The sequence below is a fragment of the Dasypus novemcinctus genome, chromosome 11, assembly GCF_030445035.2.
Source record: "Dasypus novemcinctus isolate mDasNov1 chromosome 11, mDasNov1.1.hap2, whole genome shotgun sequence".
NCBI lineage: Eukaryota > Metazoa > Chordata > Mammalia > Cingulata > Dasypodidae > Dasypus > Dasypus novemcinctus.
The window spans coordinates 19,179,858-19,204,139 of record NC_080683.1 but is presented as its reverse complement, the minus strand read 5'-3'; the positions used below and the strand labels follow the sequence as shown (position 1 = coordinate 19,204,139).

General features: G+C 41.1%; 1 protein-coding gene across 16 annotated transcripts in view; it reads left to right on the top strand.

The window, feature by feature from the left end:
• The window catches only part of ADGRF5 (adhesion G protein-coupled receptor F5), a 110,138-nt gene that overhangs the window by 34,235 nt on the left and 51,621 nt on the right, over positions 1-24,282 (top strand). For 8 of the 16 annotated variants that reach the window (XM_058306852.1, XM_071218502.1, XM_071218498.1 and 5 more), the window contains exon 2: positions 18,100-18,225. In XM_058306852.1, the coding sequence (XP_058162835.1) occupies positions 18,124-18,225 (102 nt within the window). In that variant the 5' untranslated portion in view covers positions 18,100-18,123. Of the gene's footprint in view, positions 1-258; positions 678-18,099; positions 18,226-24,282 lie in introns of those variants that run through there. The other 8 variants (XM_004452803.4, XM_071218501.1, XM_071218497.1 and 5 more) reach the window with 4 other exon arrangements.

Genomic DNA, 24,282 nt, shown 5'->3' with positions numbered 1-24,282 from the left:
TAAAGCCTGGGGCCAGGACTCAATGACTTTTTAGAACCTCTCACCCTCTGGTGAGTCTTGGATTCTCTGACTTCTTGGCACTGCCAGAAACAAAGAACTCACCCATTTTAGTTTCCCCTCCACTCTGAAATCACAGACTGATTTAGTGGCATCCTTCAAAGATTTAAATGACGTCCTATACCATCCATTGGCTCTAACCCATTTTTGCTCTGCTCTGGTTTCATTTTCCTGATTTTTTTTTTTTTTTTCCGGAAAAAGGAGAGCAAGAACCAGAGGCATCGGCCAAACAAGTCTGTCCACTTGGTGGAGAGGTTTCCAGATAAGAAGGATCTGAAGGACTTCCCCTGGGCGTGAGGGAAATTGCACATACCATCCGGGGAAGGGGACCAGGAAACCACTTCTTTGTTTTTCAAACAGCAGCCAAGCTCTCTGGGATAGCTTTGTGAGGCTCGGAGGGCCACAGCTGAGGGAAGCACGGGTGAGGCTGAACTGGGGACACAGAGCTGCCGGTCCTGAACCCGCCTGAGCCCTCGCAATGAGTCTTGTCTGGTTCTCCCTCCACTGGGTGTGAGGCCTTGGAGGAGCCCATGGGGCAAACAGCCCCGTAGTGGACACCAGGAGCCTTTCAGGCATCTGTTCAGAGCAGGAGCTGGCCTGGGAACAACAGCACTGGACAGGTAACAGGACTTTCTCCTCCTGTGTGTGGTCTGTCTCCCTTCATAGCAGGACCTCAGGGGTACCTGAGTCCCTTTGTCACTCCTTTTAAGGCATCTTCCAGTCATGATCCTCTTTGCCTGATTTTCTGCTAGATGGCTGGTATTTGTGTTGGGAGCTTAAAGGATGTCCAGGCAAGAGCATTTTGTAGCCTGTTGGTCAAGTTGATGGGACCATGTTTAAGAAGACCAAACATCAGGCAAATAGCTGAGCTCATTTTAGGGGTTTCTCTGTAATAAAGAGGATGCTTTTTTCAAATGAATTCTCCCATACCTGAGCCAGAAAACATCACAGAGTCCGGAGCTTTGATAAGTGAGTACACCACTGTCCTGCCTAGAGCATGTCTATGGCCGGCAACCACGTTGCAGGGGTGCTGAGGACAGGGGAGGCTGCAACAGAGCCAGAGGGGCCCGCGGGGCTCTCTCACGCTTTCCTGGGGCAAGGGATGATCGTGGAAACATAAAACATAAGCTGCAGCCTCCCGCCCATGACCCTGACCGAGGGGGAAGGGGTTTGTAGTCAGGGCTGGGAAGGAGGGCTTAAGAGCTGAGCAGACTTACTTTGAGCATTCTAGGAGGGAGGGCAAGATCCATGATGTGTGGTTTGCTTAAGCCATGTTCTCTTAAACGTTGTGAAAGGCTTGGCCATGCCACTTCACCATAGCTCAGTTTCACAGGTTATTTTTCTTTCATTTTTGAATTGCGCAGATAATCCAAGAAGGAGTTCTTGTTGAAAACAATATTCCTAACATGTTATAAAGCCCCACATCCCCCAGTACACCCTCTCCTTTACCTTCCCAAAGATTATCCTGCTGATAATTTGCTGTGTATATTACCAATTAAAGGACTTATTTTCTATTTTTCCCAGCTTCTGGGACAAGACTAGCACATAGGGCACAATAAATTCTCTTTGTAAGATTCATGCATTGATCCTGAGCAATACCTTCCTCTAGTGGAAGAATCAAATGACACATGGGGACGTGAATAGTTCTTTTAACACTTAGAAAAGGCTGAAAGAATTTAACTCCTTTTTCCTGTTATTATTTGGGGTTGGTTTCGGCTGTGGCAATTAATTAATAACAATCTCTCACAATTAAATTTCAGACTTGACAACAAGTGGTTTGGGCTTTTCGCTTGAAGGCCATCAAAGGTAGCTTTGTTTTGGAAATGAAAAAAATGAAAAGAAAGGCGATTAAAAAGGATGGATGAATGGATGAATGGATGGATGGAAGGAGAGAGAGAGAAAGAGAAAAAATGGATGACAGGGAAAATGGGTGTGGAAGGAAATGACTCTCTTTTCATGCAGTAAATAATAGCTGTGTTCAACAGATTGGCTTGTTTACAATCTTTCTTTAAGTCTTCTGTAAAAAATCTGTGGCCTTTTCTTTCACCTTATACACTGTTAACAGACAAGTGAATAAGTATCACTAGGAACAAGGTGACATGGCCATGGAGAAAGGGTTTGAAAAGAAGATATAAAAGCAATGTCACCCCCAAGAACACACAGCACTTTCAGTAGCTATTTGGCATTTTCTTGTCCCTTTGCAAGTTTCCTTTACCCCAAACAACTCACGGGCCATATGGCCCTGCCGATTTTGGACATTCTGTAGTGCTTTCTGGTCTATCAACTCTTCTTAAATTCACCTGCCTCATTATTGTTTGCTTGTCCATAATTAATACTTTGGGGCACAGAGATGAAAAGAGAGTAAAACCATCATCTTTCCAATCCTGTTCTTATTCAGTGATGTGAGGATAAAAATCGCATGGAGCAGAGTTAATGTAATTGGCTGGATACTGTTATCTGCCTGGTAAAAGAGTCTTAACACCTGCTGTCCATTAGTAGTACTTTAGGAGCATAACAAAAAGAATAAAATGTCCAGACTCTACCCCAGGCCAATTATGTCAGAATATCTGGGGAAGTGTCCTAGCATAGCATTTAAAAAAAAAAAAAGCTCTGAAGCGAGTCTATTATGCACCTGGGGATAAGAGCCATTGAGTTCTGGCTGTTAGAGCCAAAGTGGCTGACTTGAGAAGCAGAAGCAATGCCTGTTCATGAAGCCAAGAAGCTGCAGCCAGGCATGCCAGCAGCTGTGAGCACCATGCATTACAATTCTGGCTGCTGCTGTTTATCAGAGGAACAGACTCATCAGCATGTGAGAATGAAGAGGAGGTTTCCGGCTCCCCCAACAGTGGTATTGCCTGTCGAAAGTTTAAATTGAACAACCCCACTGGCCTCATTGCAGATACATTGGGTCCTTGCTACTTGTTGGATTTTATAAAAGTAGATTAAATGTTCTAGGTAAACAGGATGTGGTCTTCTAGTGTCAAATGATTACGGGGAGGGGGGATCAAACATTTCACTCAATGTTACCTTTAACATGTTACACTCTAATCTTAAGAAAAAGGGAAGAAATAAAATAACAGTTGTCATTTGCATGACCTGCCACTTTCTGGACTGATCTAATTATGAATCAACAAGCCAGGGCTGATTTTTAAATCATAAAATGTGCTACTAGTGAATATTTTTCCACCTTCTCATATTGTTCATTGGTGTGGTGTAATGTTTGCTGCTTTATAGAGAACACTAGGAGGGGCTTTTTGGAAAGTAAAGTTCTCCAGGAAGGCTTGTTGAGTTAATTACCTCCCCTGGCTGTGTGCACACCATGAAGCCATGAGCTAGTTACTAGCTCTGCGTTTCAGTTCACACTGTATGCCCCCCATTTGGATGGTTAAAACAATTGGAATCTTGGCTATTTCCCAAAAGATGGCCAGAAAAGTGAAACCTTTAAAACCACAGTTTCAGGGAGCTGATGTGGCACAGTGGTTGAGTGCTGGCTTCCCACATACAAGGTCCTGGGTTCAATCCCTCAAAAAAGGAAAAATAAATAAATAAATAAAACCACAGATTAGTTGGAAGTGTCTTCACTGGAGGGACTTGCTCCGTGATGTGGAATTTCAAAGGCAGATATTTCTTTTCCTTACTTAGATTATACTCTTAATGGGAGGCAAGGCACAGGCATTGAGAATTTTCATAACAAAGGTAATATTTATTGAGTGCTTACTATATGCCAGGCACCATGCTCAGTACTTTACAAAGACAATTAACTCATTTGGTTATTCCAATAATGTTATGTCATTGGTGCTATTATAATCCCTACTTTATAGGTGAGGAAACACACAAAGGTTAAGTAAGTTGCCTGAAGGACAAAGCTAGCAAGTAGTAGAGTCTGGAGTCCTGTGGCTTTTTTTTTTTTTTTTAATTTTATTTTATTTTATTTACTTTGTAATAATATTACATTAAAAATATATATATATGAGGTCCCATTGAACCCTACCTCCCCCACCCCACCTCTCCCCCCCCTCAGCAACACTCCCTCCCATCATCATGACACAGCCATTGCATTTGGCAAGTATATCTCTGGGCACCCCCGCACCCCATGGTCAACGGTTCACACCATGGCCCACACTCTCCCCCATTCCATCCAGTGGTCCTGTGGCTTTTTGACTCCAGAGTCTATAGGCCTAATTACTATGCTAGAAATGAATCCCTCGAGAGTGCTGCAAAAAGATTCCTACGGCAGTACCAGATGAGTAGCTCAGAATGCAGGGCATTCAGGAGAAAGATGTGTCTATGAAGAAGACGAGAAAAGAGGAATTATTCTATAAAAATTGTTTACTAAGAATGAAGTTGGAGGACTCACCCTTCCTGATCTAAAAACTGATTAAAAAGCACAGTAATTGAAACAACATGGTGCTAGCACAAGGATGAACAGATCAGTGGAATCAAACTAAGTTAAGAAATCAACCCTCTCATTTGTGGTCCACTGATTTTTGGTGAAGACCATGCAATTGGGAAAGAACAGTCTCTCCAATTGCTGGGAAAACTGGATGCCCACATGCAAAGGAAAGAATATGGACCCCTACCTCAAAATCAATTCAAAATGGGTCAAAGATCTAAATGTAAGAACAAGAACCATAAAAGTCGTAGAAGAAAATATAGGGAAGCATTTTCAGCACTTTGGGTTAGGCAATGGTTTCTTAGACTTTACAACCAAAGCACAAGCAACAAAAGAAAAAATAAATAATTGGGACTTCATCAAAATTAAAAGCTTTTATGCCTCAAAGGACTTCATCACGAAAGTAAAACAACAACCTAAACAATGGGAGAAAGTATTTGGAAAACTCATATCTGATAATATCCAGAATATATATAAAGAAATCATACAATTCAACAACACACAAAGAAACAACCCAATTAAAAAGTGGTTAAAAGACTCAAATAGGCATTTCTCCAAAGAAGATATACAAACGTCACTGTTGGTGGGAATGTAGAATGATACAGCCTTTGCAGAAGATGGTTTGGCAGTTCCTCAGGAAGCTAAATATAGATAGAACTGCCATATGATCCAGCAATCCCACTACCAGGAATATATCAAGAAGAGCTGAAAACAGTGTTGTGAACAGACATTTGTGTACCGATATTCATAGCAGTGTTATCTACAACTGCCAAAAGATGGAAACAACCCAAGTGTCTATCAACCATGAGTGGATACCAAAATTTGGTATATACATACAATGGAATACTATGCTGCTGTAAGAAGAAAAAAATTGGAACACATTTGATAACATGGATGAACACTGAAGATATGCTGAGTGAAATGAGCCAGACACAAAAGGATAAATATTGTATAGTCTTACTAACATGAACTAAATATGAAAAAAAAACGACATAGAGTTAAAACCTAGAGTACACATTACTAGAAGATAGGATGAGGGCTGAGAAGGGATATTGATGCTTAATATATGTAAAATTTTTAATTACTTGACTGTACAAGATGGGAAATGAATAGAGTTGATGGTAACATTATAGTGAATATAACCAACACAGCTCTTTTATAGATGGGATTGTGGCTGAAAGGGGTAGTCTAGGGATATAAATGTCAATTGAAAGAAAACTAGAAAATAATCTAGGGACTCAATAACGTAGTGAACCTGGAGGTGGATGAGGGTTGCAGTTAATAGTACAAATACAAGAATGTTCCTCTATGAACTAGAACAAAAACGCACATCACTATCATAAAATGCTAAGAATATGGTAAGGCATGGGAAAACACAATGTAGCTCATGGACTATAGTTAACACAGTCAACACTAAGAGGCAATTATAGTGTGGTGTGGGATTTTTTCTTTCAGACTGAGGAATACATAAAAAATTTACTGATTCAATGACTGCACAATTCTGTGTGAAAGCAAGAGCTGCTGAATGCACACTTTGGATATACTGTACAAAGCATGGGACAGTATAACACAGTGAACCATGTGGTGGATAATGGACTGTGGTTAACAGTACAAATATGAGAGTATTCTCTCATGATTTATAACAAATATACAATACTAGTACATGGTGTTAATAATAGGGAGTTATGGAAAAATATACCAAATGTATGCTATGCACTATAGTTAGTGGTAATAGTCTGATGATGTTCTTTCATAATTTGTAACAAAATATCCAGAGCAAAGTAAGGTGTTGTTGGAAGGTTGTTGTGTGGGAATTCTGCACATTATTCATGATTGTTTTATAAGTTCACAACTTCTCTAATAAAAAACATATTAAAAAAGATTTACAAATGGCCAAAAAGCAAATGAAAAGATGCTCAACATCATTATTTATTAGAGAAATGCAAATCAAACTCATAATGAGATACCATTTTAAACCCCCTAGAATTGTTGCTATTAAAAATATAGAATGTTACAAGTGTCATTGAGGATGTTAGGAAATAGGAAAACTAATTCATTGTTGGTGGGAATGTAAAATGGTATAGTTCCTGTGGAAGACAGCAGTTCCTCAGAAAGTTAAGTATAGAATTACCATATGACCTGGAAATCCCACTTCTAGGTAAATACCCAAAGAAATTGAAAGCAGGGCCTCAGAAAGAGATTTTCACACCAATGTTCATAGTGGCATAATTCAAAATTGCTAAAAGATGGAAATAACCCAAGTGTCTATCTACCAATGAACAGATAAACAAAATGTGGTATAAATACACAATGGAATATTATTTAGCTATAAAATGGAATACATTTCTGATACATGTGACAACACGGATGAACCTTGAAGACATCCTGTGATGGAGTAAAGTAAGTCACACATAAAAGTACGAACATTGAATGAGCTCACTGATATGATATAGTTAGAGTAAACAAACTCATAGAGTCAGAATCTAGAATATGGATTGCCAGATAATAGGTTGTGGGTAGAGAATAGAAAGTAAGGCTTAAAATACACAGTTTCTATTTGAGATGATGGAAAAGTTTCATTATGGATGGTGGTGATGGTAGCACAACATTGTGAACATAATTAGCAGCACTGAGTTATCCATTTGAATGTGGTTAAAAGTGGAACTTTTAGGTTGTATATATATATGTTACTATAATAATTTTTTTAAAATTATAGAACTGCACTACATGGTGAACCCTAAGTTAAACCATAGACTATTGTAATTACTACAATTATTTTTAAAATGTGCTTTTATCTATTTTAACAAATGTACCAAACCAGTGCAAGGTGTTATTAACAGAGTGGTTTATGGAGACCCTGAATTTTATGCATGACTTTACTGCGAACTCGCAACTTCTCTAATTAAAAAAGTTAAGAGTTCAGATTTTGGCACCAGACTTGGATACCTACTTACTGTGTGGCCCTAAGTGAGTTATTTAATATAGCCAAGCCTCAGTTTCTTCATCTGTAAGATGGGGATAATGATAGTTCTCACGATATAGAATTATAAGGATTAAATGAGGTAACATATGCAGAGTGCTTAGCCATATGCCTGGCATATAGTACGTACTTGATAAATGATAGCAATAATTGTTGTGTTCAATTACTAGGTGAATATACCAGACCTGAAGTGAGTAAAACTCAGAAATGAGGGATAGAGCATTTCAGGTGCCAAGAATAGCATGAGAAAAAAACGAGAGGTAACAATCCATCCAACCAATATTTATTGATTATCTTTATAATGTATTTGCAAAAGAAGTTACAATAAAAGCTTGTGAGTAGGTTGGTCTGTTTTGTATCCAAGCATTACGCAAGATAAATTTGGCAGAACTTCATTGATGTTAGATCATGGCAATCTTGAATGCCACGTAAAGTAGTTCAAATATCCTCTGGGCATTTGAAAATGTCTGAAGTTTTGGAATATGGTATAGTGACAATCTACGGAATATAGTGTCCTAGGCAAGTCAATCAGCTGCTGGTGTGTTTGATTATTGGACAGGGAAGAAAGAAGGAAAGGGTCCCATCCAGGAGATGACTTACTGCAACCATCCAGATGTGAGATGATAACATTCAAACCAAGGAAGAGGAGAAGAAAAAGCTATGGGAATATCAAAAATGGAGTCATTAACACAACTTAGCAACTGCTGAATCACTGCTCCCACAGCTGCCCTCAGGTCTGTGTCCAAGAATACCTGTGGGTTTTTGAGCCTGGTCAAATGGAGAATGGAGCCAGAAGCTGGGAGGTGTGGGAAGCAGAGGGAGAGAAGACAAGTTCAGTTTTAAAGGAGTTGAATTTAGAAACCAGGTGGAAATAGTACAGTTAGAGAGACATTCCTAACACTTAGCAGAGAAGGTGTGAAAATAAAGTGGGGAATTCTCACATAAATTGATAATTTAAACTGTGGAATTGGACAAGCGAAGAGAGTGTCAAGAGAGAAAAGACAAAAATGAGGCAGAGTATTTGGCAGGTGCCACAGTAAGAAGTTGTGGGACGAGGAAACAGGTTAGAGAAGGAGGCAGAAAAGGAGCAACAATTGGGGCAGCAAGAGACCCAGGAAAGGGAGAAGAGTGTCACCGAGGAAGAAGTGATAAATGGTGTTAAATGCCACCAGTAAACCGGAGAGAATAGGACTTTTATTGGGATTTTTTTTAACCAAATTTTTAATTGTTTTTTTAAAAAAGATACATAGATCACACAAAATGTTACATTAAAAAATATAAGAGGTTCCCATATACCCTCACACACCACCCCACCCCCATCCTCCCACATCAACAACCTCTTTCATCCGTGTGGCACATTCATTGTATTTGATGAATACATTTTGGAGCACTGCTACACAGCATGGATTATAGTTTACATTGTAGTTTCCACTCTCCCCCAGTCCATTCAGTGGGTTATAGCAGGATATATAATGTCCTGCTTCTATCCCTGCAATGTCATTCAGAACAACTCCAAGTCCTGAAAATGCCCCTATATCACACCTCTTCTAACCTCTCCCAGCCCTCAGCAACTCCCATGGCCACTGTCTCCACATCAATGCTACAATTTCTTCCATTGCTAGAGTCACAATAGATCTATAGTAGAATCCCAGTAAATCCACTCTAATCCATATTTTATTCCTCCATCCTGAGGACCCTGGGATGGTGATATCCTCTCCACCTCTAAATCACGAGGGGCCTAGTTCCCACATGGCTGATGGATGTGATTCTCCTGCTTTGGGCTTTTCAGTTAGGCCACCAGTGATGACTTTGCAAAGTACTTTGCGTAGTGACTTGAGAACTAAAGCCGGAATACCCAGATTAAAGAAATCTTGAAACTGCAATAACTTTTCAGGGTACTATTATTTTGTTTTGTTTTGTTTTACATAATACTTTTTCATTTTGAGTAGCACACACATTATTATCAAGGTCTAGCAAAATTCCTAGAGAGGGAAATGACAAAGAGAAGTGAAATAATTGGCCAAGGACAGCAATACCTAATCTCAAGGAGATGAAGAGGAAGAAGTCTGTGAAAGGAGGGAAAACAGAGGGGTAAGAGGGTACCACCCACTATTAAATGTTGGAATACTTTCAAACCACTTAGTCAATAAGCTGTCCCCAAATTTCTGAATGATCAGTTGTTCCCCAAACCCCCAATCCTCCTCTGCCTCAGCCACCCAGCCTCTCCCCGTGGACTCTCCCACAGACCTCCCCACTCTTCAGCAGAGAAATGGTTAAGGTTGGCCCAGCAGGAAGTCACTAGGTGCCTGCTCCAATACAGTGTCCAGAGACAGGTTCTGATTGGCCAGTTATTATTGTTAAGAGCCCCAGGAGAAGTTTGCCTCTCACCTAATGAGTAGTAGAATGATAGAACTGTAGGGCTTGCATCCAAGCCCTCCCAGATGCCCAGTTCTGGGGCCAACCACAGGGCTATTGAAATGCATCCTTGGCATTGTTCTGCCAGGATCAGGGAAACCCCTCCACATGATAAATTAAGGTAGCAAGATGGACTAGATAAGAGCAGAGTTAGGAACTTGATGTTTTCATAAAGATGGTAATCTCTTGCTTAAAGGTTAAAATCTTCCAGTAATTTACAAGAAGGAAAGAAGAATAAAAGGTTATCAAGGCCGCGCACATGTGCAGTGTGTTTTGGAAAACTTGACCCCATTGTGTACAAACAAATGTTCCTCTGTAATCTGATAGTACCCAGCCACCCTGATACAATGCTGCTGCTGGACCTTATTTCAAGGCAAAGGAAAACCAAAGAGAAAAAAATTTTTTCAAGGCAGTTCTTTAATTGGTATTGTGTTTCATTTTTTATTTAAGTAAATATTTAGCTTATAGTTCGGCATGTGCAAGAGATGAATCATCTAATTAAATAAGGTCAGCCAAGATAAGTCTTATCACCTTTGCAGTTGAAAATACAGATACATGAAAGCGGGCTCTTAAAGTAACACTGGAGGGTTTTTCATCTGTACTCCTGCAAGTCAGGGGTTGGGGGCTTATCCTAATGGAGCCCTGTGCATGCCTCACAGAGATGAGCAAAGATTAATAATCACATGATATGTGTATTGAGGGTCCTGAAACTTGGTATGCTACCATCCATCATCTGCCATCAAGAGGACCTCTGCTTTGAATTATTCTCTAGTAATAGAAGGGCATATGTGCATGACTATTTTCAGTCTTTCACCTCATCTCTATTTTAACCAAAGTACATATTTAAGAAATAGCTGCCTGAGCACAAAATCTGGACCCCAGGATATGGGGCAGGATGGTATGGGGAGATATGCCTATGGCTTCATTTGAAGGGTACAATAACTTGTCTAGTTAACCAGACACAGGCCAAAGTTTAGTAAGAGGTTACAGCTTCTCTTGCTAAAAAAGGGTGCAATCCAATGAATTCTTTTGTTAAAAAGATGGCTCTGCCTATTAGAGTGCCTACTGTGTTACTGTGTGTGGCATGCTAAGCTTAACAGCTTATATATCATGGGAAGATTGAATTATTTGTTTTCTAAACTCAGCTGGGCCTTGGACCTTGCAAATTCTTCCTGCTGTTCTTGGTCAACTTAATCAGCCTCTCTCTCTGAAATGACAGTTTCAGGAACTCTCCTCTGTCCTCCAAACTCTAACCTGCTCTCTCCTTACTTCACTCTCAGGGGTGAACATGACTCAAAATTCAGAGAAAAAGAAGTCCTTAGATAGGCACCCTCTCAGCGTCCCACCATGCGGTTGCACCCACCCTTCCTTCTCCCCTCCTCTCACGGGTAGGAGCCGTCTCTTTTTCCAGCTTAGACCAAGTCCTTCCCCTGACTGTGGCCCCCATTCTTCTGCAACCTCAGGAACCTTGAACTATCAACCAACAGCTACTAACCTTATGCTAGTAATAAGCTTTCCTCTCTCTCAGTCGCCTTTCCTCTCTCTCAGTCACCTTTCCTCTGCCAGCCTATCCTATTTACTCTTCAACATTTTCAAGTCCCTCTCATTAAAAAACAAAAGCTCTCCCTTGACTTCATATCCCTTCCATCCTCATTCTCTCTCTTCTGCTTCCCAGCCAAATTTCTTGAGTTTCATACACTTGCCATCTTCAAGTCCTCACCTCCCACACATGCTGCAGTGCCTCATGTGATCTCAGAAGGACACCCATCATTGGATTTAGGGCCCATCCTTATCTATTTTGACTTATCTTAACTTGATTACTTCTGCAAAGACCCTGTTTCCAAATAATGTCACAATCACAGGTACCAGGGGTTTAAGACTTCAATGTGTCTTTGGGGCACAATTCAACCCACAATAGACTGGAATCCATTAAAATGGTTCATGTGATGGCCGTGAAGGCCTGGACCATATGAAAAATCAGGGGTGGGTTGGATAAATAAATGGGATAGTTTAAGGTTAGGCTCAGAAGCCTAAACAAGTCTGCATTTGAGTTGAAATGACTGTGAGGAACTTGAGACTCTTAGAACAGTAATGGAAGCAGCAGAGACCAACTCCTGCATACCAACTTTGAAATCATTGAGTGTAGGCAATTACCTGGCTTTGCTGATAAGAAAACTGAGGTTCTGAGAGGTGAAGTGACTTGCCCCAAGTCACCCAGCTAGTAAGTGGTGGGAGTGTGACTAGACCTCAGGTTTCTAGTTGCCCAGTCTGGTACTCATATATAGGAAGTTTTCCACTTACCTTACAGACATTTCAACAAAAAGATCTCTTGGCTTAAATGGTACCTTTTTTGTTTTTGTTTTTCTGAGCAGAACAGACAGATTGGTATGTAACTTTGGCATTACCACAGACTACCTCTGTGACCTTGGTGAGTTACTCATCCTTCTAGACTTCTATTTCCATATCGGAAAAGTAGGGATAATTTGCTGACAATTATTATTACCTATAATCCTATGGCTTGCCTGACAGTGGCAAAACACTATTATCTAGAAATTTAGGGATTGTTGGTTGTCCTGTTGAATCCCGACTGATTCAGACACTAACTCAGGCATTCTTAACAAGGGGTCTGTGAGCTTGAACTGAAGTTTGAAAAATATATTATTCTTGTGGGGACGTGTTGGTGCAGGTGTGATATGTGATATATTTATTAAGTAATACACAGGATAGTGTGGGATTAGTAAGGGGTCTGTGGTTTTCACCTGACTGGCAATGGGGTCCTTGGAACAAAAAAGGTTAAGAACCCCTGCACTAACTGCTTTCGGGACATTCAGCCCTTGGTGGGCCTTACTTTTCTCATCTTAAAAACCAGGGGATTAAACTAGAGATGAATTCTAGCTTCTCTTCCAGTTCTGACTGTGTTTATATAAAAATAAACACACACATCCTCCATTCATATGTACTGCAAATCCTTTTCTTTTCAATTTCTGTAAAAAAACACACCCAAAATAAACAATAGCTATTGGACAGCAAACCAGGGGATGACACTCACCTGTTTTAAGTGATAAAAATAAAAAGATAACAATTATATTGGATCTTGACTATGACCAGTCTCTATTGTGCTCCATGCTTCATAGATACAATCTCTAGCATTTAAAATCTGAAAAAGGAAGCTTATTTGATCATCATTATTGAAATCAGGAATAGCTGGAATTAGAGAGCAAGGCTGTTTTTATTTCAAAGCCCGTGCTCTGTCTACTCTTTTCTATTACATGAAGACAGGACTCACCTGAGCCCTCATGCCATCAAATTCATTCTCCCTCTTACTAGGAGGGTAATCTAATGCCATTGAATGGTACACTTGAAAGCGGTTAAAATGAGAGCTTTTGGAGTTATATCTATGTTACTATGATCAAAATATTTTTTTATTTAATTAATAGACAATTAAAATTGCTTGAGACTGTCAAAAAAAATTCCTTCTCCCTCCAAGTCAGACTAAAAATAGTCCTGATTTCTGTGGTGATGCTCAGAATAGGAAGGAAACTTCCTCAGGACGGTCCTGGGGTGCCCATGAGAACAATGCCTTCCCCTCCCCACAGCTAAGGTTACATCACGGTGGTTGGCAAGCAGCCCAAACGAGCGTCCAGGTGAGCTAGAAGGGCCTGCTAAGCACCACCTTCGGGGGCTGCTTTTAGAGACATTGACTTCTGCTTCTGCTGTTCTCCTTTGCCTGAAATTCTTGTTTCCTACCCCATCCTTCCAGGTCTGCCCAGAGACCCCTTCCCTTGTTAAACCTCCAAAGCCCAGTCCACTCCCCACTTTCCTCCAGCCACGCTAGCCATTAGTACACTGGACTCGGCTTGGGGATAGGCCAGCCGGGGTCATCCAGGTGGCCTGGGCAAGTCGCTTAACCTCTCGGAGCTTTAGTTTCCTCATCTTTGATTTGGAATTAACATGCCCACCTCACAACAGTATTATGAGGTCAATGAAGTGAAGGAGCATATTTTGTACTTAGCACTGTGCCTGGTACCAGTAGGCATTTAGGAAACAATATCTGCTAATCTTATGTTTTTCTTTATTTCTTGTTTCTTTGATTGCATGTTTCATGCCTTCCCCGACTAGAGCGACTGCTTCGTAAGAGCAAGGGCTATGATTCCTTTCAATTTTCACAGCACAATTCAGGGCCTACAGAAAGTATCTACATTTGTAGGTCAATAAGTGTGCAATGCATTCTTTTTTTTTCTTTATGGGATATATAACATAACCTCAAAAACATTCTAGGCTACTGAATTGTACCCCAAAATATCAGGTAGATCACCTCTGAATCTATGCTTCCACAAATACACTCTCTTAGCAAGTATTGATTGCCTTCCAAATGTGTCCTCTCAAGATTCTGTGTCTACATAGTTTCTTTAGCAGAGGGAGAGCTGTAGACTGGGGGTGGAAGGAACAGAGTGAACAGGGAAGTGTGGAGAAAGCAATAGAGTGGTGCAAATAGGACTCCATGGAGACCTCAAACCTCCCTGTGCTTCTGGGGCAGATATTTACAAATACAGCAGCCTAGCCCCCATTCCCAGAGAGTCTAATTCAATCAGTCATATTAAAACAGTGAAAAAAAAAAACCTCCGAGTGATTGTTTGGATAAGCACCCAGGAATAAGAACCGCCAAAGCAGCTGATGCCTAAACACTCCAGAAACTTTCTTCCAGGATGGTGGTAGCAGGGAGAGCCTGGGGCGGGGCAGTGTGCTGGGCTGAAGCCTGGGGCAGAGCCCTGCGCTACCAGGAGGAGGGGGCCTGTGGCAGAGGCTGATGGAGCTGTACTGCCCTCATTGTCAGCTCCTACTTTCCTCCTTTCTAGGGATCCAGGGAGGATATCAAGGCTAGGCTCTTTAGAGGAAAGCGGGGTTGACAACCCCCAAGAGCACAGGACAGAGAGCTGTGCAGAGCTTAGGAAAGAAATCATTTTCATAAAGAATCCCACCATTTCCCTCTTTGAAAGGAGCTTGGAATCACAATTTGATGAGGATGATGACACTGGGTTATCATTTTGTGAACACGCTATAAACCTTGCAAGGCACACAAGCCCACTTACTCTCTCCCCAACACACTCCTAGTCACCCCCAAAAAGTCTAGGCAGGTGTGGGATGATGAGGGTTTCTAAGAGAGGAGCTGACCTTAAGCACTGGTTGTTTCTAAGAATAGGGGGTACAGTTCCCTATCGTGTTTCAGGCCAGTTTTACACTGTCATTTCCTGGTGCACAATCACTCTACAAAAGAATGATGTTATATCGACTCCTTTAAGGAACACAGACACTTCATCCTCAAAATGTGCTGCTGCTGCGAATCCCAACTGCCCATTCCTGGCATATGATGTCATGTGCTTTAATTTCCTCTCTGTCTTCTAACTTCACAGACAGGAAAATAGAATCAGAGGATACCAGGAAGTTGCTCAGGGCCATGGGTCAGAGCTAAGGATTAGATAATCTTTCCCAGCTCTTTCTGAGATGCAGATGGTTCATGCAGGTTGGTGAGTGGTAGAGAGTATCCAAGAAGTTCATTTTAAATGGGAAAGAATTAGGAATGGTATCAGATAACTTTCTTTCTCACTCTGTTTGTTTCTCTGTCTCTCAGTTTTTGTCTGTCTGCCCTGTACTCCAGGAACTTTAGAATAAACAGGAACTTCTAGGGTATCTACAATGAAAGGGGCCCTACCCAAACCACATTGCCTTAGATGTGGGATACGGATCCATGCTCGGAGCTGGATTCTTTTATCCAATTAGCCCATGGAGCCTCCACTGGCTCCCTCCACTGGCTGTGAGCTGGAGGGTTGACACAAGTAGAATGATGGGTAAGAAAAGTTTGTCTCTGGGTTCCCCCCAAAGGTCGCAATGGCCTCAAGGGCTGGGCTGATATTCAGATGGCACCTCTGTTCCAATTGGTCAGGTCCTTGCCGTACTGGTTGTGAAATATTTTGACTATTATCTTTCCTCCAAATTGATGACAATCTCCTTTTTTCCAAGAAGAGAAACCCTTGCTCTTGTACTTTCTGTGTAATGGATGACTATAGGTCAAGCATTCTTAACAAGGGGTCCATGAGCTTGAATTGAGATTCAAAAAAACATTATGCTTGTGTTGGTGTAGGTGTGATATGTTTATTAAATAATACACAGGATAGAATGGACTTAGTAAGGGGTCTGTGGTTTTCACCTGACTGGCAAAGGGGTCTGTGGAACTAAAAAGGTTGAGAACCCCTGCTGTAGGAAACTGGACACTGCTCCATATCCAGATCCCCTACCCCAGAGTAGGATCCTCCCCACATCTCATCTCTACTTCTACTGACATATCTCTTTGATGTCACCAAATGAGTCACCAGAGCTATGAGTGTTAGTTTAGTCATAAAGGACTGTCTCTGAGGAGTAAATAGGAGGGACAGTAATATCCAGTGGCCTATTTAAAAGCACCTGGCATGACCATCTGGGGATACCATAGTTCTTGCTAACTCTGATGAAAAAGGAGGTGCTGCCAACAATTGGGAAATGGCCAAAAGACATGGAGTCAGTCCCTCCAGTACTTACGTCCCTCTGTGGGTGTCAGAGGGGAGCTCATTAGCTATTCAGTTACTAAGTTCCATCCACTTGAATGACTGCCTTAATATGGAACCTACTAGTTTAGTGCACTAAGCTGGGGCCTGAAAAGATTAAATTGTCTCCTAAATAGCCAATTAATCCCAGGAACAGTTGCTATCGCCAGCCAGATCAGCCTGGCCAATACCCCCAAACCCCACTTCCTTTCAACAAGGGAGGAAAAACTTCTAATAGAGGACTAAGCAAGGAGTTGCTTTGATTTCTTTCCAGCAGACACATCTGGTCACAAATTTCTATCTATTCTGGTAACCTAAGTTGCAAGGCATTTTCCAAAACCCTTGGGTTGCAGAATTTTAAAAACGTATTTGTTTGCCAACTTTGCAAATTGGGTCAGTTTTCCAGGGCCCTGAGCTTCCCTCCTTTGCAGTAGGGAAGGGGAAAAGGAGGCAGCCTGCCGCTGGCGATTGAAACACAATTCTCCCTGGCATGGAAATCTTCCTTATCATCAGTGTGTTATCCTGGCCACCATTCCCTGGAGCTCCCTGTAATGCCTCAGCCAAGTCCTGCTCTTCCTGATTGCCCTCTGGACTCCACTGCTGACCAGACAACAATCACTGCAGCCTTGCGGAGCATTTTGTGTTTCTTAAAACATTTTCACTCATAAAATCTCACTAGAGCCTCAGAAAACTGTGGGCAGTTTAGACCTGGTATAATTGTCCCCATATTACAGATGGAGAAACCTAGACTCAGAGAAGATAAGTAACTTACTCAAGAATGTACAGTCTGTTTATATTAATCCTGGATCCTGGCCCATGCCTTCTGTCTTTTAGTCTAATGCTCTTTTCACAACAATACACAGGCACTAAAAAGACTGCCAGGAAAGGAGTCTACATAAAAGAGCTTGTCCTGGTCCTAGGGCTGGGATTATTCCCTGTGAAAATCTGCTTTCTGAAAGGAACAATGATTAACTGGCCACAAAATCTCAGTTTCCATAGCCAGCATTGTAATGGCGTTTCTGTCCAAAACCAATATAAGATGGGCTATATTATACTAATATTCTGTTATATACTATAATATGATAAAAGAGTGTAGAGTAAAACATAGCTTTATAATTTAGCCCAGGATTCTTCATACTAGTGGATCATAGCCTATTAATATGGGTCATGAAATTATTTTAATAGATTGCTACCAGTGTTAAGAGATAAAAAAAAAAAAGGCTAAGATGAAATAGGTTAGAACTGAGAGTTTCAACGGACATTGTGTGTAGTAAAGGTAACTATTGTTCTCTGCATTCTTTTGTTCATATACTGGGTCACAATGTTAAAAGGATTTCTTACTGAGTAGTCTTTTCCCTTTTTTGCTTTCCTTCTCTCTCCTTTCTTTCTTCTCTTTCCTACTCTCTGACCCTCTCCATGTATATAGGAAATGTACCCAAATACCTACTACCTCTGCCCAATTTACAGTACCATCCTCATCCCTTGCCTCAGCCCCCCAACATTATTATTTCCTCACCCAAAGATCTTCTCTAATGCTGATTCCTTCATACTCCTTCCTTTTTCTTGTCTAATAAAAGATACTTCTATAGCAATGCCTTTAAGACAGGGCTTGCTAGTTCTCTCCTTGTATAATAAATAAATTGCTATATCTTTAAAATGTCGGATTTCCATTTCAGGCAAAACAGCTCAAGCCTGAAGAAATGAAGTCCCCAGGGAGAACCACTCTGTGCTTCATGTTCATTGTGATTTATTCTTCCCAAGCTACACTGAACTTGAATTTAGAGCCTATTGTTCATCCTTCGGTAAGTAAATTCACATCTGCTATATTTTTTCTGTAACATTTCTCTGATTTTCTGGGAATGTCACAGACAGAAATTACTTTCAAAATGAAAAAAAGCAATTTATCTAGGGCCTTTAAGGAAATGTTGCAAATTAATGGGCATTAGTATATTTACTGGGCTACAGTTTGCCATACTCTGGAATCAAAGGGATATCACTGTAGCCTCAAAAGAGAATCCCAGGTTTCCGTGTGCAACTAAATTGCAACTTCTGGGTTGAAGCTCCCTCTTTCTGAAGCTGACAACAATAATGACAATAAAGTAGATTTTTAGCCTTTTGAAGAACATATAATCTCAAAGGATTCATTTTAACTTGGCATCAGAGTAGAATACATTTCAAAAAATGTTAACCTTATTTCTTTATGAATTGTAATGAAGGTACCATACTAATGCAAAGTGTTAAGAATAGATAGGGATGTTATATGGGAACTCTATTTTCTGCATGATTTTTCTGTAAATCTACAACTTCTCTAATAAACTTTTTTTAAAAGCACCTAATAAAAAGACATCATCTGTGCTTGTATCAAAAATCACAGATTGATAATGCTGAAGGAACCATAGCTGTAATCTAGAACCTTTGCTAGAAATTATCCAGGATATTTTGTTCTTGGGAAGTCATTGGGAGTTAGCATAACTAAAGGAGGCGATAAGCACCTATTTCTTAAATTAGTTACATAATCATATGATAATCATGTTGTTCCTTATGCCATTCTATCCATAGAGTCATAATGTGTTACTGGTGGTAAAATCTTGAGAGGCTAAAGCAACTTTCTCTATGTCTTAGTTTCATCATCTGTCAAATGATGATAATAATAGTACTTATTTCCTATGATTTTTGTAAGAATTAAATTACTTAACGTTGACAAGATGTCTTATAAGAGATTTCCGGGTTATTTTATTCAATCTGTCACTGTTGCTAGAGCTTCATCGGTACATTTTACAATTTTTGTAAGAGCATTATAAAATGGCTCTTTTTGCCCTATTTGATACTTTCCTATTTTAATTCTTTGTCAGGTATTCCAATTGTCAGCTTTTATTTATGTTTGTCTGACCTTTGTTCTTTATATTTTATTTAGCCTTTAATATATCCACTTTGCCTTATATGGGTCTCTTGTATAACATATTTTTTTTTTCTTTTATACCAAATTTGAGCAAATTTGCCTTTGATTAGGAGAGTTTAATTTATTCATATTTAGTGTCATGTTTAAAATGCTTGATCTTGCTTTCAGGATTTTGTCATATAACTTTTTATACTTTTTCCTCTTTCTGTCTTTTGTGTTTTTTATTGTTTAGTCTAGATTTTCTTTCTTTTTCATTTCTCTTCTGACTTGGAAAGTATACATTTTGTCTATATTCTCTTAGAAATAACCTTTGAAAAATACTTCAAACCATTTTTCTCTAATTATCACCACCAATAATGAAACAGTATGTATTAATATTCTCTTTTGTAAAAGGAAGGATTGAGCAAGCTTTGGTCTGGTTAAGGCGCATGACATTGCCACTACTTGTCTACTTTTGACCTACGAAAACATCAGTTTCATGTAGTTCAACCTAATATTTTATTTCTCTATTATGATCCTTCCCTTGCCCCAACTGCTTTCAAATTTCATTTGATATCATCATCATCTTTATCGTAACTAATGAATCACATTCATTACACTATTTCTCTTCTTTCAAGAGTTATTATTGACATTTGCAATGTTTGTTTAATGCTTTTCAATAATCATTTCAACTGAACTTACTTTTAACTCATTTCAGTGCCACTACCAGTCCTTTTTTAATAAAAATAATTCTTTATTTTTAAAAAGGCTTTAGATTACATGAATGTTATATCGAAAATACTACCTTTTAGAACCACTACTCTCCTATTCTTGAACTCTTTATTAGATTCATCTCTCAGAGAAACATGTTTTTAAGAAATTTTTGCCAAGAAAGCCTGTGAATCGTATGCTTTAGAGCTCACCCACATAAAAAAAAAAATTTTTTTTTCAGTACTCTTTTTTGGTTGTGTACAGAGAATCTCAGAACTTATAGATTTTGCCCTATTCTTTGTCATATTTAGGATTGTAGAAGAGAAGTGTGAAAGCCAATTCTGATTTTTTTTCTTTAAGAGTAAATTGTTTTCTTCTGTTCCTAGACTACCCATCATTTTTTCCTCACTCTTGAAATTCAAAATTTTCACAAGAACATACACATACACAAATACAGGCCTTAAAAATTTATTTGGTCTATATACAAAAAACTATTTCAATATTGAATTAGGTTTTCTGCAACTTATATCAACTTTCTTATTCTTTAGTAATAAGTTTGGTTCTTATCTCTTTTTTCTAAGATTCCTGTTCTCCTAGTTCCATATTTCATATCTCTCATATTTTACTTTATAATTCTTATACCTTTTTCATCCAACACTTTCCATCTGAATTCTGAGAGGTTGTTTTTAAAGTTTAATCTCTATTTTATTCATTGCCATTAACTGCCTCCATCACACCCCCTAATTTTGCAATGTTGTTTTCGGTTTCCAGTATTATTTCCTGATATCAGAAAGTTTCCTCTTCATAAACCCCTAGCTCTGGTTTTATAATGTAATGCCATAATGAAACAGAAATTTCCTAAATATCCACCTTCCTCCATCCTCCCTCCCTTTTTTTAAACTTACAATAAATTTACTTCAGTGGCAGGCACAAAAATTTTTCTATATACCTGAAAGAGGGCTATGCTTACCAAAAATTGCCTTATACATAAGCGGAGCTGAAGTGGGTTCAGCCACAGACTGTTTTCTTGTATCAATCTTTTGGACCCAAAAGAGTACTGCTAACACATAAGAAGATGGAGAAAATGCCAGCTCTGCCAGGCTTGGTGAGTTGAGCAGGCTGCACCTCAGCTCCTGCCCTCTCTCCTCCCAGACTCCCTTGTGCTGGGGACAACCTGTACAGTCACGTGCAGCAGCCTGTTGATGTGAGAGGAGGAGGGAAATGTTCATGCTTCTGGTGAATCCACATGAACAGGGAGGAGGCTTGCTTACCCAAGGGTGTGGGGAGAATTCCAGAGCTCGAGGTGATCTCAGCTTTCGGGTAGCTTGACCCAAATTCCAGTTTCTTAGTGTTCACAGCAGCAGCAGTGCCCCCCTCCAGCTGTGCCAGCTGCCCTGGTCACAACAGCTCTGGCAAAGCCCCTCCATCTGCCTGGTGGCACAGGCTGGTCGGGGGTAAGCTGCAGGCCTCCCAAGGCTGATGGTGGAATTTGAATTTCATCATCCTAGGAGAGGATTCATCCTACCGCCCTAGAAGAGCCCTTCAAGGCGTAATATCTTGAGACAGCCTAAAGGCCCAGAACTCTCACTGCAGCAGTGCACTTAAGCCTATCCCATCTGTGTATTGTGCCCTAAGCTGCCACCCAGCTCCCACTGCTGACCTGCATTTTAAATGCAACGTGGGGTGGTAATGAGTCTTTGAAGTGCTGTGCGTGAGAATCACCTGTGGACCTTATACGCAGCTTTCAATTCAGTAAGTCTGGCATGGGGCCCAAGATACTGCATTGCTGACAAACCTTTGCTACTGCTTCAAAGAACACACTTTGAAGATCAAGGCAGTACACGCTCGGCTTTGGCATCAGGCCCAGGTTTGAAGCCTGGCTCTGACCCTCACCCGCCTTAGAACTTCGGTCCTTTCTTCTCTCCCTGAGCCTGTTTCCTCTCCATTAAATCATAATAACTAATATCTGCTTCATCTGTTTGTTGTGAGGATTCAACAGTTAAGCTTTAGCACAGTGACTAGCACAGAGCAAGGACTTAAGACTTGATAGCTATGATTAATGTTCTAATAAAAGTGAATCTACGTTAATATGCTTGTGTGAGGAGAAATTCTAACAGGACCCTTGCTGAGCCAATTATCTAACAGAGGCAAAGAGAGATGTCAAATTGAGGATTTCAGGTCAAGGAAAAGAGGGAGTGACAAGGCCATGAAGGGGGGGAGGGGGAAGATTTGCCGTAGCTGGGGCCTTGGGGACCACCCTGTTTGCCATGCGGATCCCTAGGGCTTTTCTTCTCCACATGGAAGGGCCACCTCTCATTCCTGACCACCTCCCACTCCCACTACATCCCCCATCCCCCCCCACTCCCTCCCCCCAGTTATTTGTAGGGTCATGTCCTGTAGGCAGGATGTTTCCTGGAATTGATGACCTTGTCTCTTCCGGCTGAAGTTCAGCCATCAGGAAATCCCCCCCGGAGCTAGCCATTGTCACTCACGATACTCATCTGGGTCCCTCTAAATGGAGCAAGCAGAGGGAAGTCCACTTGGAGGCCCTGTTTTCTTGTCTGAAGTAAAGATGCAGCCGAGCCTGGTGAGCCCCTGGCAGCAACTCTGCCCTCCGTCCCCCTCCCTTGTGCACTGCTCTACCCAGCACCAGTGTTTAAGAGGAAAGGAGAGTGCTGCAATCCCACAGTTCCCAAAACGGGGGTGAGCACGTGGACTGGTGAAGGCAAGGCTGGCCCCAGTGAGCTCCAGGGCTAGCTGGCAACCGGGTGTGCTCCACTGCCCGATGTGGAGCTAAGCATTTTAGCTGCCTGTGCACACATTCATTTTCATAATCTCAGAAGTGAGGCTTAGAGTGAACCATTGACTTCCAACTTGGAAGAAGCTGAGCTGGTGGGATTCAGCCCGTGGTGTGACTCCAGTATTTGCTCTGTTCAAATCTGGGTCCCCTGGCCTCGGAGTCCAGCTCATTGTACATTCTCCCCAGCACAGCTCAAATCTGGGAGAGTCAAGGGCATTATTACCATCTCCCCTTAATTCCCAAGAGGCATCATTCCCATCAGTGTTTTCCCTCTATTTCCACTGATTGCAGAACCGAAAAATTAAAGTAAGCTATTCTCACAAGAAGTTGTGAATACTCCCTGGACAGCAGAGATGCCATGGGCAGCAGGTTTGTAAAGGTAGCACTTCCTGCAAATTCGAGATGCTCACCATAAGGATTGAGGAAATCCTCAAGATGTTTCTAAGGGTGGCCTAGCATCCAGGGAGGTGATGGTTAAACAGGCAGGAGTGCATCCCATCCCCGACCTAACGAATCAGTGAGGTGGTGGAAGCGGGGAAGCGGTTCTCCTGCTCACAGCAATTTGAAATACTCTGCACAAGAAAATGGAAAGCTATGTTTGCTTTAACACACAACCTACCTTGAACGTGCAACTACAGCATCAAAGCCTCAATTCCTTAGTCACCCTGGAAAACAGAGAGAACAAAATCCTGTCATAGGTGGTCATCGGTGGTGGTGCTCTCCTGGGCTGAGTCTCCGCACAGAAGCCCAGAAACAGAGACAGCTTTCTGTGGCTCCCCCTCCCTGCCGGCCAGCCCGGGGAGGGGGAGAGGCAGGAATGCGGTGGCCTAACCTTTCCACCTAACCTTTGCATCTGCTCGGTCAGCCCAAGGCAGGCACGGGGAAGCAGGGTGGGGACCATGACAGCTACCTTGCCTCGGCTTCATCTCGGTAGCTGCACATTAAGTACATCTAAAATGACCTCACTGTGAAAGCAGCAGCAACCGTGCTTTTGAAATTCTCATCTTTCACTATTCCTTTACTCATTCCTTTAATAAAACAACTGTGAACTACCAGTTGCATGGCCCTGCCTGCTTCCTACTGACTTCTATACTTTCCTCATCCAGTGCCTCCTAAGAACCCTCCTCTGGCGGCTAAGCTTTTTACTTGAGATTAGGACATACAATATTTGTTGTGCAAATATGCCAGAGAAGGGAAGCATATCAAACTCACATAGAAGAGTGAATCTCTTATATCTGACCTTTTACTAAAAAATAATTTAGTAGAGGAGAAGTGGTGACAAGCCAGGGGAACTAGTCATGGATAAACGGGACGAGGTGAGAGGAGAGAAAGAGAGATAAAAGGTACCAGGCTAGTAGAGACAGGGTCACTGAGACAAACCCATAGTTGCCCTCAGTACCTCCTGAAAAGATGATGGGGACAAATGCAGATTTTGGAGCCAGGCTAGCTGGGTTCGAATCTTAGCTCTGC